The sequence below is a fragment of the Piliocolobus tephrosceles genome, chromosome 1 (assembly GCF_002776525.5).
Source record: "Piliocolobus tephrosceles isolate RC106 chromosome 1, ASM277652v3, whole genome shotgun sequence".
Classification (NCBI taxonomy): domain Eukaryota; kingdom Metazoa; phylum Chordata; class Mammalia; order Primates; family Cercopithecidae; genus Piliocolobus; species Piliocolobus tephrosceles.
Window position 1 is genome coordinate 178522528 of NC_045434.1, and position 16786 is coordinate 178539313.

Here is a 16786-nt window from a genome sequence, read left to right on the forward strand (position 1 = left end):
TTCTCTGGATGTGTCCCTCTTCTGCTTCCCTGACCATAAAGTCTCTAGAAAGGCTTCTTGAGACTTCCCCCAATTCTGGGGTATTCCATTGCCCTCCCCAGCAAACCCATAATTGATTAGGCTTCACAATAAATATGGCTAATATTGAAGGCCAAAAAGATGATAGAGGGGGAAGAGTTGGTACCTGAGCCTAGTGCTTGTCCAGCGGAGTCAAAGGAAAGAACCACTGAATCTGCAACACAAGAGGACAAGTTCATTTCTTTCTCCTTCTTATAGTAAAAAAGCAAGCTCCCACTGGCTCTGCCCAAACCCTCCCTCAAAGGAGTCAAATGGAAGGGAACTCAGTTGCACAGCCCAGCCTCCCAGGCCCATGCCCACCCATCCACTGGGCCAGGAGACTCTGCCCAGCCCAGTACCCCTTGCCTCCTGCCAGAAGGAGAGACGTCTCAGGGCAGGGAGCAGGCCCCAAATTCTTTAGAGGCATGTCTTGCCAGATTAGGGGACAAATTTACTTCTTTTTCCTTCTTCTAGTGAAAATGGAATTAAAACCAAGCAAAATAAAACTTCCTTCCTGAATCTAGTTAAAGGCACTAACATTTCCCCTTTGATATCTCTCTTTCTTCTACTTATATACTCAATTGTTTATTGTTTCTTCCCCCAAAAAGGCTTAAAGTGGCCTATTGAAATTTATAGTATACACTAGAATTTCAAAATGAAGACATAAAAGAAAGGAAAAAGACTATATAGTGGGGGAAATGTTAGTGCACAAAATGCATGCCATGAGTACCTATGCAAACACCCTAGGCAGAATCAGGGCCTGAGCCTCCAAACAGCCAAAGAAAAAAGGAAATGAACAGTTACAAGACTCAGTACTCACAGGGCATTCATTCATTCAAATGTCCAATAAATATGCATTGGGCATCTACTATGTGCAAGATACTATACTATGACTGAGATACAGCAGCAAACAGAAAAAGCATGGTCTCTATCCTTATGATCTTTCTGCTATCAGTCTGGGAGAAAAAAATGTTACCAAAGAACAAACTATTTCACTAGAAACTGATAAAAGAAAAAAAGGAAGTATTATGAAAGTTTATATTAGGAACTGGACTGAGTACACAAGGCGAGTGGGTGCTGGATAGGGAAGACATCTCTGAAGAAGTGACACCTGACCTCATAGCTGAAGGATAAGTGAGGGTCAAACCCAACAAGAATGGAATGGGACATTCAAGGCAGAGGGAAGGCCATGTGTGAAGACCTGAGGCAAAATGGAGTCTGGTGCTCCAGAGCAACTGAAAGACCAAAACATAAAAGCAAATACTGTACAGTGATCAGAGAGAACTTTCTCTTGTGGGCCTTAGAAAAAGAGATACCAGCCAGGTGCAGTGGCTCAAGCCTGTAATCCCAGCACTTTGGGAGGCTGAGGCAGGCGGATCATGAGGCCAAGAGATCAAGACCATCCTGGTCAACATGGTGAAACCAGTCTCTACTAAAAATACAAAAAAAAAAAAAAAAAAAAAAAAATTAGCTGGGCATGGTGGCGCATGCCTGTAGTTCCAGCTACTCGGGAGGCTGAGGTAGGAGAAGCACTTGAACCTGGGAGGCGGAAGTTACAGTGAGCCGAGATCATGCCACTGGACTCCAGCCTGGTGACAGAGCAAGACTCCATGTCAAAAAAAAAAAAAAAAAAAAAAAGAAAGAAAAAAGAAAAAAAAACAGACACTGTATGATGTTGAAGATTGTATATTCTACATTTCTATACTAAGCAACTGTAAATCTTGTATGGCTGTTTCTTACAACATAAGCCAATGCCAAATGATGGCATAAATTAAACATAGAGCTCCATAAAAACAACTATAAGGGGCACCAAGATGATGTGAGGCCCAAGATAACCCAGGAGACCCCAGACACAAAAGGGATCAGATTCCAAAGACTTACTCCAAAGGAGTGTCAGCTGGATGCAAATGGCACCAGAGTCTACAGCCACACCTCGCCCAAGCATTATGGGCATTTTCTCTCATTGCACATGAACATTCAACACAATAGTTATCATAACTGTACATAACATCTGTTCCCACTGCTAGGTTATAAGTTCCATAAAGGCAGACACCACATCTGCTTTATTCACTGCTACATTACCAGCATAACACCTGGCACTCAATATTTGCTGAATAACAATGTATAGAAAAATGAATGAATCACAAATTTTCAGACACTCTTTCATCAATATTTTTTTCTCACACTCATGTGTTTGCTAAGAACTGGGTGGCAGAGAGCTGGAGGATGTGGTTTCTGAGGCAGATACTCTGTACTGCCAGTTAAAGATAGATCCATATGCTTTGAAATCTGCCAAGAAAAAGGTAGGGTTGTCACATTTTTTCAAAATGTGGAATCACAATCAGGACACTTGGCTGAACAGATAGGTGACCATCCTATCTCATACAATCAATGTCTAACTCATAAATTCTACTTCTTTTTTTTTTTTTTTTTTTTTTTTTAAATAGAGACAGAGTCTTGCCCTGTCCCCTGGGCTGGAGTGCAGTGGTGCAATCGTGGCTCATTGCAGTCTCTAACTCCTGGGCTCAAGTGATCCACTCACATTAGCCTCCCAAACAGCTAGGACTACAGGTGCATGTGACACCCTGCCTGGCTAACTTCAATTTTTTTTTTTAGATATGAGGGTCTTGCCATATTGCCCTAGCTGGTTTCAAACTCCTGGCCTCAAGTGATCCTCCTGCTTTGATCTCCCAAAATGTTGGAATTACAGGCACAAGCCATCATGCCTGGCCAATTCTACTTCTTTATCAGCATTTCTCACATTTATCTCCTCTCATTGAGAAGACTGACTCCTCCAAACCCCTGCTTTTGAAGACAGCTTTATTGAGGTATAATTCACACACCATGAAATTTACTCATATATGAATGCAATTCAATAATTTTTAGAAAATTTACAGAGCTCCATAACCATCATCACAATCCAATTTAGAACACTCTCATCACTCCAGAAAGATCCCTCATGTCCATTCAGTCATTCTCTGCCCCCACCTCCAGCCCCAGGACCCACCAAGTTACTCTGTCTATAGATTTGCTTTTCTGGACATCTGCCTATCATCTTTTGCTGGGACTGCTCTTATTGCCCCCAAAACACACCTCTGCCTCCAGCATAGCCCATTTCCATCCATCCTTTCTACTGATTTCTCCAAAAAGTATAACAGATTGTGTCTCTGCTCTTCAATAAAACCCTTCAGAGGCTTCCTGTGGCCTGTAAGATAAAGTTCAAGACATTCTATGTCTTTATCATTTGCCTCATTTACCACCTCGAGTTCCAGATACGCAAAATTACTTATATTTCCCAAGAGATGTGTGCCTTCATGTGTTCGGACATTGGACGTATTATCTTCTCTGCAGGTTTGCATTAAAAAAAAAAAAAAAAAAAAAAACTCCCACTTTTCCACTGAGACCAACTCAATTGACCCCTTTTTCCTGAAGCTGTCTCTGATCAATTCTGCTCACTTACTTCTTTAGGCCATCACCGTACTTCTATTATGGTATTCATTATACTGCATTATAATCCTTGTTTGCTTTTCTTCTTCTTTCATTAAACTGAAAGTTCCTTGAAGACAAAGATTGTCTATTCATTTTGAGGCTTTGATGCCTAACTAATGACTGACACATACAAAGTGGTCAATATGTTTATTCAACTAAGAAATAAGCTAGGAAGTATTCTCGCTTTCTTTCAAAGGTGATGTTATCCGAGTGATATTTTACAAGTTAGGGGTAAAATCCATTCTGGGTATTGACTCCCATCAGTTCCAATCAGTCCTGAAGTGTGCTTGTCCTGTGAAGGTTCAGGGGTCCAAACCGGGCCTCACCCTAGGAAAATGAGTGCTCACACACAGAGTATCTGCACAGGAGGAATAAGAAAAGCATCCTAAGAGTTTTCTAGGTGAGAGATCACATTCCCCTGAAGAAGACTGGGAATGGAATTCTGAGGAGCTGACTGCCCAGATGAGCAACAATAAAAACAAGCATCTCAAATTTTTACTGCAGTTGACAAGTATTTTTCCAACTGCAATTTATCTTTTTTGTACTCACAAGCAGTCTGGATATAAAGTCTCTTTTAAACTTTTCAAATTACATGTACAGAAAGAAGGCTAAAAGTTAACTAAAAGACTAAAACTAAGATAAAAGAGACTAAATCTTAACGTGGTTGTCTCTGGGTGGCAGAATTATAGTAATGCTTATTCTCTGCATTTTTGTAAACTTTATATAGCAAACATGTATTACTTGCATCATTTGAGGGGACAAAAAGTTCAAAAAAGAACTTCTGAATTCAGCTCTAGGATTTTAACCTCCAACTCACTGGTACCAATGCCAAAGATGGAAGGTTCTTGAATGCCTTCATCATTCACTGCACATGCTGAAACGCTGTTGAGTTTTTCTCTTTAATTACTGAGGTCATCCTTATTGTTCATGATACTTAAATATTCCCCAACAATATCAGTCTAAATGGACTGGGCTTTCCTCACCCTTCTTTACTTCTCCCTCCTTCTCACAAATATTATCAAGCGGCTATTACGCGCCAGGCCCACGGAGCCAAATTAGAGATAGCCTTTGCCTTCAAGCCAAGGAAGACAGACCACTTCATAAACACTTAAGATAAAAATAAAGTGATAAGGGGGAGCATCAAACAGGTGACAGTCTACTGGAAAGAGTCAAAGTCTTTGCAAATATTATTTCCAATGGTAGTGGAATGCTCCTACAATCATACATTTTTAAACTTTAGAAGAGGCAAGTGAGAGAGTAGATATTTTCAAAGGAAGTTAGTGACATATTCATGCCTTGTGTAAGTTTTTAAATGAAATCTGCTGTGAGCATTAAAGGTTTGATGAATTTTGTTTTGATGAATTTTGCTTTGACTTCAGAAACAGTTTGGCCATTCATTATTTGTGATTTATTCTAAAGGATGTAAGATTATTTTAGTTATAAACCACTTTGACAGCTAACGGGAAAACTTAGTATTCAACAAACTGAGAAGTTTGCTTTGCAAGAAACAGAGCAAGAATATCCCGACTTCTCCCTCTCAGGCTAGCAAATATGTCATTTTTACTTCAGTCATCCCAGGCTCCAGCTGTTCCTGGCTCCCAGGCCAGAGGCAGCCATGTGGCATGCCTTACAAGTGACCAAACAGAATTCCAGACCGAAATACAGCACAGCCTTGCTGCACATGACTTTGTTCAATGAGGAAACCTAGAATTTACTGGCAATCTTTTATTATAGTCAGATGTTTCCTGTGTCTGGTTTCTGAAGTGGAATAAAAGGAATCTAAAGGGAGTATGAAGAAGAATGGGGCTCAGTCTTTCTGGCTGTTGGACAAATTTCCAGAGCACAAATTATGCAGCGAATGAGCTACCTTTTGGGGTATCCTTATCTTCAGCCAACTACCATGTGTAAGCCTGAGAGATGTAAAAATGAACTAAAAGAAAATTGTTCCCTCAAGTAGCTCGCAACCTAACAGGTAAAATAAAAATACCTATAAAGCTAAACACAAGACACAGCCACAGAAAAAACAGTAACAAGGGAGATTTCACTGTTTATCAATTTAACAGATGTTTACTGAGAAACTAGTACACACTAGGTTTAAAAATACAGTGGTGAGTAACATAAAAATGTTCTTATTCTCAAGGAATTTTTGTTTTAGTCAGGGAGATACAAAACAACCAAACAAATGAAATGAACAAAATAACTGAACAGTGATAAGTGGTCCGAAGAATATTAAAGCATGTAACAGAGACCAAGGGTAGAGGTACAGGCAGTGTTAGTTAGACAGGGTGTTTCAGGAAGGCTTCTCTGAGGAGGTGGCACCCAGGCTGAGACCTGGAGACAGAAGCCAGCTAAGAAAAGATCAAGAGAAAGAGTTCCAGGCAGAAAGAAAAGCAAGTGCAGCAGCCCTGCTACATCTAAAGAAGAGGTCAGAAGGTCAGTGTTGCTGGAGCCCAGAGCACAGAAAACAGGAGGTGGGAAAACGAGGCCAGAGAGGAAGACAGGAGCTGCATCTGCAGGAGGGTGTACAGGCCGCAGAAAGATGTCTGTGTTCTATTTCATTAGCAATGAGAAGCCCTGCTTAAAACCCCAGGAGTAACAGGGTTGGATTTATATTTTTAAATATAAACTTTGGCCACTATGTGGGAACTAAATTGATTACTCTGGCAACAGAGTAAAAGGTAGATTAGGGGAGAGAGACTGAAGACAGGGAGATCAATAAGGAAGAGACTCATGCAACTCTCTGGGTGAGAAGTGATGGTGGCCTGAACCGGGTCGATGGTAATGGGAATAGAGAAAAAAGGAGAAAAGCCAAAAAAAAAAAAAAAAAGTTTAAAAGGGAAATCTTCAGGATGTAGTGACTGATGGGACATGAGTGAGACAGGAAGGGAAGAGGATGATATCCAGCTTGGGCTTGGGCAAGTGGATGCTGACTGTTGCTTGATGGAAAGTAGGCCACATCCAAACCACGTGACCCTTCCTCCCCTCTGGCCACTGACAACTGGTCCATGGGCTCAAGGGAAGGTAATCCACAGACGTATCATCCACCTATGAGGCAGATAGGGTCTGTCTTTTGGGGATTTAAATTGGGAAGTACAGAGAGTTGGGGGATTTGGTAGGAGACACAAGCAGACAAAGAAGTGCAGAGGCTTGGATGCTGTAGGCTGCTGTGTTAGAAGCTGGGCCCTAGGGCCCACATTAGTGGCAGAGCATCAGAGCCAAGAGTCACAACCCTGCTGTTGAGGGCAGCAAGACAACTTTAGATTCAGAATGTTCTCCCTGTTCCAGTCTCTGTGACAACCAGCTATCCCATGGATCATCTTTCCACAAGGCCTTGGGGTTTGATTTTTCTGCAGTTCCCAGAAGGCCTTGCCTATAGTTGATACACTTCATGTCTCTTGCTATATTGGAGCTATCTGCAGTCTGAGTGGACTCACCTCACCTTCCAGGCCTCATGCTTTAACACCCTGGGGCCTCTGCCTTCTGGATGGCTGCATGAGGTGAATCTGCCACCAGGCTGGATCTGAGCCAAACATGTCTCATCCACAGAGTCTGAAGCTCAGAAGCAGAGGCTCCACTTGAACCATGGCTTTCAACTTTGTTCTCCAACCTAGCTTTATGAAAAAGCACTTAACTTTGGAGGTTCAGCAGTCTGTTAACAGAACTAGTACCTCAATATTCATGTCGCCACCTGTTTCTTGTTTTTTAGTCTCTCCACTGTTTAGATCCTGGAGGGATCTAACCCCTAGTCTTAGCCCCTCAATTTCTTCCCTTCCAACCCCAATCCCAAACAAAACCTGAGTAAATGAGATTCCTGCAGACACACAGAGAAAAGAAAAGTCTGAGGAGAAAAAATATCATCATTAATTTAGGAGGATGTGATAATATGGACAAGAAAACAGTGAAATAATCAGAGACACGAGCAGCAGGACAGAGAAAGCCAAAGAAGGTGAGAATTGATCACAAGGAGTATCCCAATGTAGAAAAGAGGTGGAAGAAGCTGATGGCTGAAAATATAGCACAGAATTATTCACTGGGGGCGGGGGCATCTGTAACTTCAGTGGGAATAATTTCTGTACCACAATCCGATGCAAAGACTCAGCTGTGACTGGAAGCTGTTAATGCAGTAGACTTATGTCAAGAAATTTCTCCTTAGATTTCATTAATTTAACTTACCAAATATATAAAGAGTTCTTGCTAAGCTCAACAGACTGTTATGAAAAGATCAGATATGGTCTCTGACATCAAAGAGCTTTTGAACTATCAGAGAGATAATAGAGAGATCCAAATAACATTATCAGAAGTCTCTAGAAAAGTTGCTATGGGCGTTTATTTTTACTTATTTATTTATTTATTTTGAGATGGAGTCTCGCTCTGTTGCCCAGGTTGAAGTACAGTGGTGCAATCTTGGCTCACTGCAACCTCTGCCTCCCAGGTTCAAGCGATTCTCCTGCCTCAGCCTCCCGAGTAGTTGGGACTACAGGCATGTGAAACCACGCCTGGCTAATTTTTGTATTTTTAGTAGAGATGGGGTTTCACCATGTTGGCCAGGCTGGTCTCGAACTCCTGATCTCAAATGATCTACCCGCCTTGGCCTCCCAAAGTGCTGGGATTACAGACGTGAGCCACTGTGCCTGGCCTGTAGGAGTTTAGATCCAAGGAGAATTTTTGGCTGGGAGAAACTGGGAAGATATGGAAGAGACAGTACTTAAGCTGCTATGAGATGACCTTATAGGACAGGCTGTACTAGTAGTGTGGGAACAGCTATGGAAAGGCACTGAAGCATAGAAAGTGAGGGGTGTGTGGTTTCAGGAAGGTAAAATCATATCTAACTGATTTAGCAGGGTTTCTTTCAGGAGCTAAAAATGCATGTGACTGAAAGGGAACCAGTCAATACAATCTATTTAGACTTTCATAAAAAGGCTTTGACACATCAAAGACTATTTTTAAAAAGTGAGTCACCATGAAATTGAGGAAGAAACTGCTATGTCATGCCAATAGACAAAAGGCACCTGGCTGCGGATCAGGGGCAGGACACCACCTAGGGCAACAGTGCTCACAGGGAGATCAGGAAGTCTGGGAGTAGCTAGAATTCTACCAGCTGCTGCCCTCTAAGGGGAGGGAGGGGTGAAAAGGTGGCAGTTCTTACAAACCCCTGTGTGTAGGACTCAAGCAGGTGGAATGAAAATGGAACTAGGCATGTGCTGCTGAAACTGAGAGTAAGATGGTAGGGATAAGGTTTGGAGCTCAGGGGCATGGGCAAAGTTTTAGTACAGCTGCTCTAGAAACAGGAAAGGAAGCTGATAAAGGAAATGGAAAAGGCAATATTGCCAAGTACTGAATAAGGCACAGTCTGAAACTGGGAGAGGAGTGTGGTTTGCCTTTCTGTCGAGTCTCAAATGAAAGACAGCCCAATCAGAGACAGATGGGCAGACCTGGTCAGAGCTTGATATCAGTGGGACATTTTCAGGAGGACAAGGGGGTAAAGGCATGGAGGCTGCTACTGAAAGAAGCTAGCCTGGGTGAATAGGAATGGAAGGGAAGTCAGCCAGGGCTGAGCACTGGAAGAACAGGGAGAGCAGAAAGCCAGCAACCCAGAAGAGGTCGAGGGCAGGGACCTGCAGGTGGCATGGACCTGTGCAGCACAGCAGACAAGGTAGGCGTTTGAACCAGGCCACCATGGTGCTAATCCGGGCTCCGCTGTTTTTTCCACCTCGTAACTTTGGGCAAACTACTTAATCTAGCTGAGCCTTAATTTCCTCATCTGTAAAAAGAGTAATACAAAGATCAAAATCTCTTATCTGAGCCCCCTCAAACTAGATAGTATTAGAATCCCAAAGTGTTCAGATTTTAGGAAAGCAGTATAGTGCACAAACCATGTATTATTTAACATCCCCCTATGAGGTTTGGGGCAGCATCCTGTAATTAAATGTTAATATTTATGCTAGAAGGAACTATAAATACATTCACACCATTTCAGGTCAGATTTTACTGCCAAACGAATTCTGACACTTACCTTTAAAAAAAAATGTTTAAAGATGTTTCAAGTTCATATTTGCCATACTGGTGGACCATTAATAGAACCCACCTCATAAGGCCATGTCACCAGGATTAGATGACCAAATTAACATAAAGCAGTGAACACAGTGCCTGGCATGTAGTTACGTCCTCAATACATGCTGCTCTTAGTGTTTTTCTCATCAGCATCATCACTATTGATGACAGTGTGGCTAAAGTAAAAGGGGGACTGGTAAGTGGGGAGGAATATAGAGAGGGAGAAACACAGTGAAAATAAGGCAGAAAAGCAGACCAGATGCGGTTTTGAATACCAAGTTAGGAGTTTGGATTTTATTGAGTAGAAGTAGACAGAGCAGAGAAAAAGACTATAAATTTTTTAGAAAATCAATGATATCAACATATTTTTGCTTCAGAAAAACCATTCTAGTGGCAGTGTGAAAGACAGAGCGTAAGGAGGCTAAGACCTAGCAGGAGAGCTTTGTGGTAAGCCAGGTGACAGACGATGAGGGTCTCACATGAGACTGTGGGGGGTGGGATGAAATTCAAAGGGAGAACGGACAGGATTGGGAAACTGATCGGGTGTGGGATGGTGAGGACTAAGAGAAAATAGTATCACAGAATACAAGGGAGTAGAAATATTCCAGAAATAGATGGGCCGTAATAATGTTAAATGTAGCAAAAGAAAGGAGAAGATAAGGTGTGAAAAGCATTCTCTGGGTTTGGCAATTAGGATGCTACTGGCAATCTCAGGAAGAGCTGGCTCAGTTGACTCCGTGAGAATGGAAGCCACACATTATCAAATGTCATAGAGCAGCCAGTAAAATACAGACTGAAAAAATAGGGGGTGAATTCACTAACAAGGAGGTTTTCAATGACTTCTGACATTCATTGCAGTTTGACTTAATGAAGTATTATGGGTAACCTGCAAACCGCAGTGGTTTGGTATAGGGATGGGAGAGTAAGGAATAGATTGTCCACTAGATTGATTTTCTCTGTGAAATGGGAGGTGATCAATGGCTGTGGGCATTGGGAGGGAAGGAACTAGTCTTCCAGTTTGAAATAGGAGATTTCAATAGGGGCTGAACAACTTTCTCTGTAAGTGGACAGCAAATATGTTAGGCGTTGTGGGCCACAGTCTGTCACATATCCATCTGTTTTTTTGTTTTGTTTTGCTCAGCAACCCTTTAAAAATGTAAAAATTTTTTTGTTTGTTTGTTTGTTTGTTTTGTTTTCTTTTTTGAGACAGCCTTGCTCTGCCACTCAGGCTGGAGTGCAGCATCGTGATCTCAGCTCACTGCAACCTCTGCCTCCTGGGTTCAAGTGGTTCTCGTGCCTCAGCCTCCCTAGTAGCTGGGACTGCAGGCGTGTGCCACCATGCCTGGCTAATTTTTTGTGTTTTTAGTAGAGTGTGGGTTTCACTATGTTGCCCAGGCTGGTTTCAAATTCCTGGACTCAAATGATCTGCCTGCTTCCCAAAGTCTCCTAAAATGCTGGGATTACAGGCATGAGCCACTGCACCTGGCCCAAAAATATAAAAATCATTTTTTTTTTTTTTTGAGATGGAGTCTCGCTGTGTCACCCAGGCTGGAGTGTAGTGGCCGGATCTCAGCTCACTGCAAGCTCTACCTCCCGGGTTCACACCATTCTCCTGCCTCAGCCTCCCCAGTAGCTGGGACTACAGGCGCCCGCCACCTCACCCAGCTAGTTTTTTGCATTTTTTAGTAGAGACGGGGTTTCACTGTGTTAGCCAGGATAGTCTCGATCTCTCTCCTGATCTCGTGATCCGCCCGTCTCGGCCTCCCAAAGTGCTGGGATTACAGACTTGAGCCACCGCGCCCGGCCATAAAAATCATTTTTAAGTCAGACCACACAAAAACAAGCTGTTGGCTAGATCTGGCATAGGAACCACAGTTTGCTGACCAGATTTAGATTATTCCCCTTTCAAATCTCCCCAAGCGACAGAAAAGACTGCATGTTCATTGTAAAGCAGAAGCACCCAGGACAAAAACAGAAGAGACACAAAACTGGAAACCAAGTAGACAAGTGGAAGTCAGCAAACTCAAGAAAGCTGAATCTTGTGCTGGTAGTGGGAAAAATTGAACTGAACGTGAACTATATCACAGAACTCCCCAAAGACTCAATCACTGGCAGCATCAGGTACCACTAGAAGAGGGAATGAAGATGATACTGAAACAAGATTCCCGGTTTCTAAATATGAGCAGGCAGCCAAGATCGTGAGGCATTAGAGGAAAGTATTTTACATAAAGACAGGAGACCAAAACAAATGAAACCTAAATGCAACATGGAAAAACTGAAGACTCAGGGGGATAAAAACTCAGAAAAAAAAATCATTAAACTCCTCAGAGAGAAGACATTTTATTCAGGAAACAGGTAGAGGATATCATAAAAAATATATTTGGTGAACAAAAAGAAAAAAGTAACCCTGGAAAATGAAATACATAATAGCAGAAATAAAAAGAACTAGAAAAGGAATTGGAAAAGTTAAGGAAATTTCTCACAATATAGAACAAAAAGATAGAGGTGAAAAATGATTAAGAAAATATTTTTAAAAGATTAAAGGATGAGCCCAGAAAAGATGACTTCTGAATATGGGAGTCCTAGAAAGAAAGAATAAGGGGAAAAAATGAAAAGACGAAAATGCTGAAAAGAATAACTCAATAAAGTTGTCCCCGAACTAAAGGTTTTGAGTGTTTTGTGCTTAAAAGGGTCCTCTGAGTGTCCGGCACAGTATGAAAATAGCTCTCCATCAAGTTATATTATCATGAAATTTCAAATTTCTAGAGAGAACAACAAACAGATTTTATATAAATAATTAAAAATCAGAATAGCATTAAGACTCCTCAAGCGGAACACCAAAAGCCTAGAATACAATGGGGACAGTATCCTCAAAATACTGAGGGAAAATGATTTCCAACTTAGAATTCCATATGCAGCCAGACTATCAATTAAGTGTGAAATCAGAATAAAGACATTTTCAGGTATGTTCTCAAAAAGTTACCTCTCATATATCCTTTCTCAGGAAATTAGTACAAGATGTGTTCCATTAAATGAAGAAGTAAAAAAATATGGGGCCCAGGAAATGAGATATACCACAAGAGGATGGTGACAGGGACTTCAAGACCACAGATGTTTGGCTACACAGAGAGCAAACCACCCAAGGAGAGCGTGTCAGAGGCTCCCAAAGAGAGTTCTTCAAGAAAATGAAGCTGACAGACAATCTAACATGTCTGAATATATGGAGAAAAATTTATACAACTGGGGAAGAGTTTAGGGTTGAATCAGTGACAAATACATAGAAAACTAAGGAAAGCAAAAAGCAAGACTTTTACTGACTTCAGGAAAAACAAAACATGCAGTGAAAAACCAGTAATCATGGTATCTATGAATAGTGTTTCTATGGTCATGGTATATAGACTGAATATTGCTCTAACTAATAATAGGAGAATTGGAGGATAGATTGCATGGCTATGGTAGAGGAGTGGTGAGTGTGACAGAGTATTAAATATTCATCTTCCATTGAGGAAAGTCAGTAGGTAATACTTAACACAGAAAAATCAAGAACTGGCAACATACACTTGTTATTAGAGATTCAGCGGTTAAAAACCAAACAAATTAGCTAAAAGTTAAAAATGAATGCCTCTCAGAGGTAGGAAGTCAACTAGTGGTGATAATAAGGAAGCGCTTTTTTTGTTGTTGGGAACAAGCCCTGTAAACTATGCATATGTATAATTTCAATATGAACAAACACTAAAGTAACTTGCACAAGATTACTCAGCCTATAGGGATAGGACTGGGGCTTCAAATCTAGTTGATCTGGTTCCTTAATTATTACAGCATATCATATACCTACCAATAGGGCCAATGAAGAGTCTGTTAGAAGTCTAGCTGGGCGCAGTGGCTCACACCTGTAATCCCAGCACTTTGGGAGGCGAAGGTGGGTGGATCACCTGAGGTCAGGAGTTCGAGACTAGCCTGGCCAACATGGCGAAACCCCATCTCTACCAAAAATACAAAAATTAGTCAGGCCTGGTGGCAGTCCCCTGTAATCCCAGCTACTTAGGAGGTTGAGGCAGGAGAATCACTTGAATTAGGAGGTGGAGGCTGCAGTAAGCTGAGATCATGCCATTGCACTCCAGCCTGGTTGCCAAGAGCAAAACTCCATCTCAAAAAAAAAAAAAAAAAAAGAAATCTAGATGCCTCACATTTGATCATATCCTACTGGATATCTTACTAAATACTCATTTTATTTTGTAATTGTTTTATTTGTCTAAATGTAATTGAAAAGAATTAATCTAGAATAAAAGATAAGTTTTAAAAAATCCCAAAAGTGTGGACCTTGTTTGGACCCATATCCAAAGTGCTATGAAAAGGCTTATTTTTCCCATCAGCTTTTATTTTAAGTTCTGGGGTACCTCTGCAGGAATGTGCAGGTTTGTTAAATAGGTAAACATGTGCCACGGTGACTTGCTGCACAGACCAACGCATCACCTAGGTATTAAGCCCAGTATCCATTAGCTATTCTTCCTGATGCTCTTCTTCCCCCCACCCGCCCCCGGCAGGCCCCAGTGTGTGTTGTTCCTCACCATGTGTCCATGTGTTCTCATGGTTCAGCTCCCACTTACAAATGAGAACATGTGGTTTTTGGTTTTCTGTTCCTGCATTAGCTTTCTGAGGATAATGGCTTCCAGCTCCAACCATGTCCCTGCAAAGGACATGATCTCATTCCTTTTTATGGCTGCATAGTATTCCAAGGTGTATATGTACCACATTTTCTTTATCCAGTCTATCATTGATGGGCATCTGGGTTGATTCTACATCTTTGCTATCGTGAACAGTGTTGCAATGAACATATGAATGCATGTATCTCTATAATAGAATGATTTATATTTTTTGGGTATATACCTAGTAATGGGATTGCTGGGTCAAACAGTATTTCTGCTTCCAGATCTTTAAGGAATTGCCACACTGTCTTCCACAATGGTTGAACTAATTTCTCCCATTCTGTAGGTTATCTGTTCACTCTGATGATAGTTTATTTTGCTGTGCAAAAGCTCTTTAATTAGATCCCATCTATCAATTTTTACTTTTGTTGCAATTGCTTTTGGCATCTTCATCACGAAATCTTTGCCTGTGCCTATGTTCTGAATGGTATTGCCTAGATTTCTTCTAGCATTTTTATAGTTTTGGGTTTTGCATTTAAGTCTTTAATCCACCTTGAGTTAATTTTTGTATAATGTGTAAGGAAGGGGTCCAGTTTCAATTTTCTGCATATGGCTAGCCAGTTCTCCCAGCACCATTCCCCATTGCTTGTTTTGTCAGGTTTGTCAAAGATCAGATGGTTGTAGGTGTGTGGTCTTATTTCTGAGTTCTTTATTGTGTTCCATTGGTCTATGTGTCTGTTTTTGTACCAGTACCATGCTGTTTTGGTTACTGTAGCCTTGAAGTATAGTTTGAAGTTGGGTAGTATGATGCCTACAGCTTTGTTCTTTATGCTTAGGATTGTCTTGGCTATACGAGCTCAAAAAGGCATTTTTAATAATTGGAGTTATCTGAATATGGAATGTGTATTGGAAGACATTAAGGAATTATTGTTAATGTGAGGTAATAACACATTGGCTTTTTTAAAAAAGATCTTACGACGTAGACATGCATAATTAAGTATTTATGGGTAAAATGACATGATGTCTGGGATTTGCTTTAAAAATCCAAATAATAAATAAGATATGAATCTCTCTGACAGCAGGACCTGTATAATACGCATGTGCCAGAAATGCTTAGACATGATGAGACTCTGAAGTCATTAGCCATATGACATTCCTCCTTTCACCTGGGAAAAGGTGAACTTGATACACTGTCCTTAAAAGAGCATGGTCCCATACCATTCTCAAGAGATTACTTAGTTAAGCGAGAGAAGGGGCAAAAATGAAAGGTGCTCAACAAAGTCTTTATACTTTCTCATGAGAAATTTTGTATGCCTACTAATTTATAACATTTCCATTAAAAAAGAGAGGACACAGCTTTCAGTGCCCCAACTGAGAAATATGAAGTTGTAATGGGTTGCCATCACTGTTGATCATTATACGTATTAAGAATGGAGGGCACAGGGAGGAAGGGAACCCTCACGTACTGCTGGTGGGAACCCTCACGTACTTCTAAAATGATGTAGAAGCTTTGGAAAGCAGTCTGGCAGTTCCTCAATAAGTTAAGAATAGAGTTACCATGTGACTCAGCAATTCCACTGCCAGATATACACCCAAGAGAAATGAAAACAGTATGTCTACACAAAAAACTTGTACACAAATGTTCAGTATTACTGATAATAAGAGTTTAACGTGAAAGTAACCTAAATATTCATCAACTGATGAATGGATAAATAAAATGTGGTGTTATCCTATAAAGGAATATTATTTGGCCATAATAAGAAATGAGATAAATGTTATAATACGGACAAACCTTGAAACATTATCCTAAGTGCAAAAACCTATATAGCCAGTCACAAAAGACTACATGTTATATGATTCTATTTATATGGAATGTCCAGGATACGCAAATCTATGGTGACAGAAAGTAGATCAGTGGTTGCCCTAGGGCTATGGGTGACTGAGGGAAAATGAGGCCTGATGGTAAATGGCTGAGGATTTCTTTTTGGGGTAATGAAAATGTTTAAAATGAATTGTGGTGATGTTTGTAATTGTGGTGATGTTAGCACGACTCTGTGGATATACTAAAAACCACTGAATTTTGAACTTTAAGTAGGTAAATTGGATGGTGTGTAAACCATATTTCAAGAAAACTATTACCTACAAGAAAGGAAGAAAAAGGAATAGAAGGCAGGTCACCGCACCTCCAGGGAGACACTGACCACACTGTGGTCAATGGAGGCAGACCATGGACAAATCTCCTTCAATTGCCTCTTGTAAGATAGGGGGATCTTTACTGCTTAGGTTAAGGAAGGAAGAGTGAAAGTCATAATTATTTACTACTTCATATTATATTGAGAAGAAAATAAAAAGGATTTTAAAAAAAAGTTCTGGTTTGTGTCCTTGATATTCTGAATCTTTTATTTGGTAACTATGCTGAACAAGGGTATGGACAAGAAGAAGGGAACTTCTCTAATCTTTGAATTAGAATTCTTGTATAACTACACTTTTGTGTCCCCCAAGCAGAAGCTGTAAACTGGAGGCTCACAGATGTATTAGGTTTA

At 40.8% G+C, this 16786-nt stretch overlaps 1 protein-coding gene and 1 long non-coding RNA gene across 7 annotated transcripts in view; one reads left to right on the top strand and one right to left on the bottom strand.

Moving 5' to 3' along the window:
- The window catches only part of ST3GAL3 (ST3 beta-galactoside alpha-2,3-sialyltransferase 3), a 235976-nt gene that overhangs the window by 139532 nt on the left and 79658 nt on the right, over positions 1-16786 (bottom strand). For 4 of the 5 annotated variants that reach the window (XM_023221372.3, XM_023221373.2, XM_023221375.2 and 1 more), the window contains exon 3: positions 185-232. The exons of the other annotated variant lie outside the window; for it this stretch is intronic. In XM_023221372.3, the coding sequence (XP_023077140.1) occupies positions 185-232 (48 nt within the window). The remainder of the gene's footprint in view (positions 1-184; positions 233-16786) is intronic. 5 annotated transcript variants of the gene reach the window in all.
- Positions 1-16786, top strand: part of LOC111548734 — a 78445-nt gene that overhangs the window by 7522 nt on the left and 54137 nt on the right. The gene's annotated exons all lie outside the window — the stretch shown is intronic.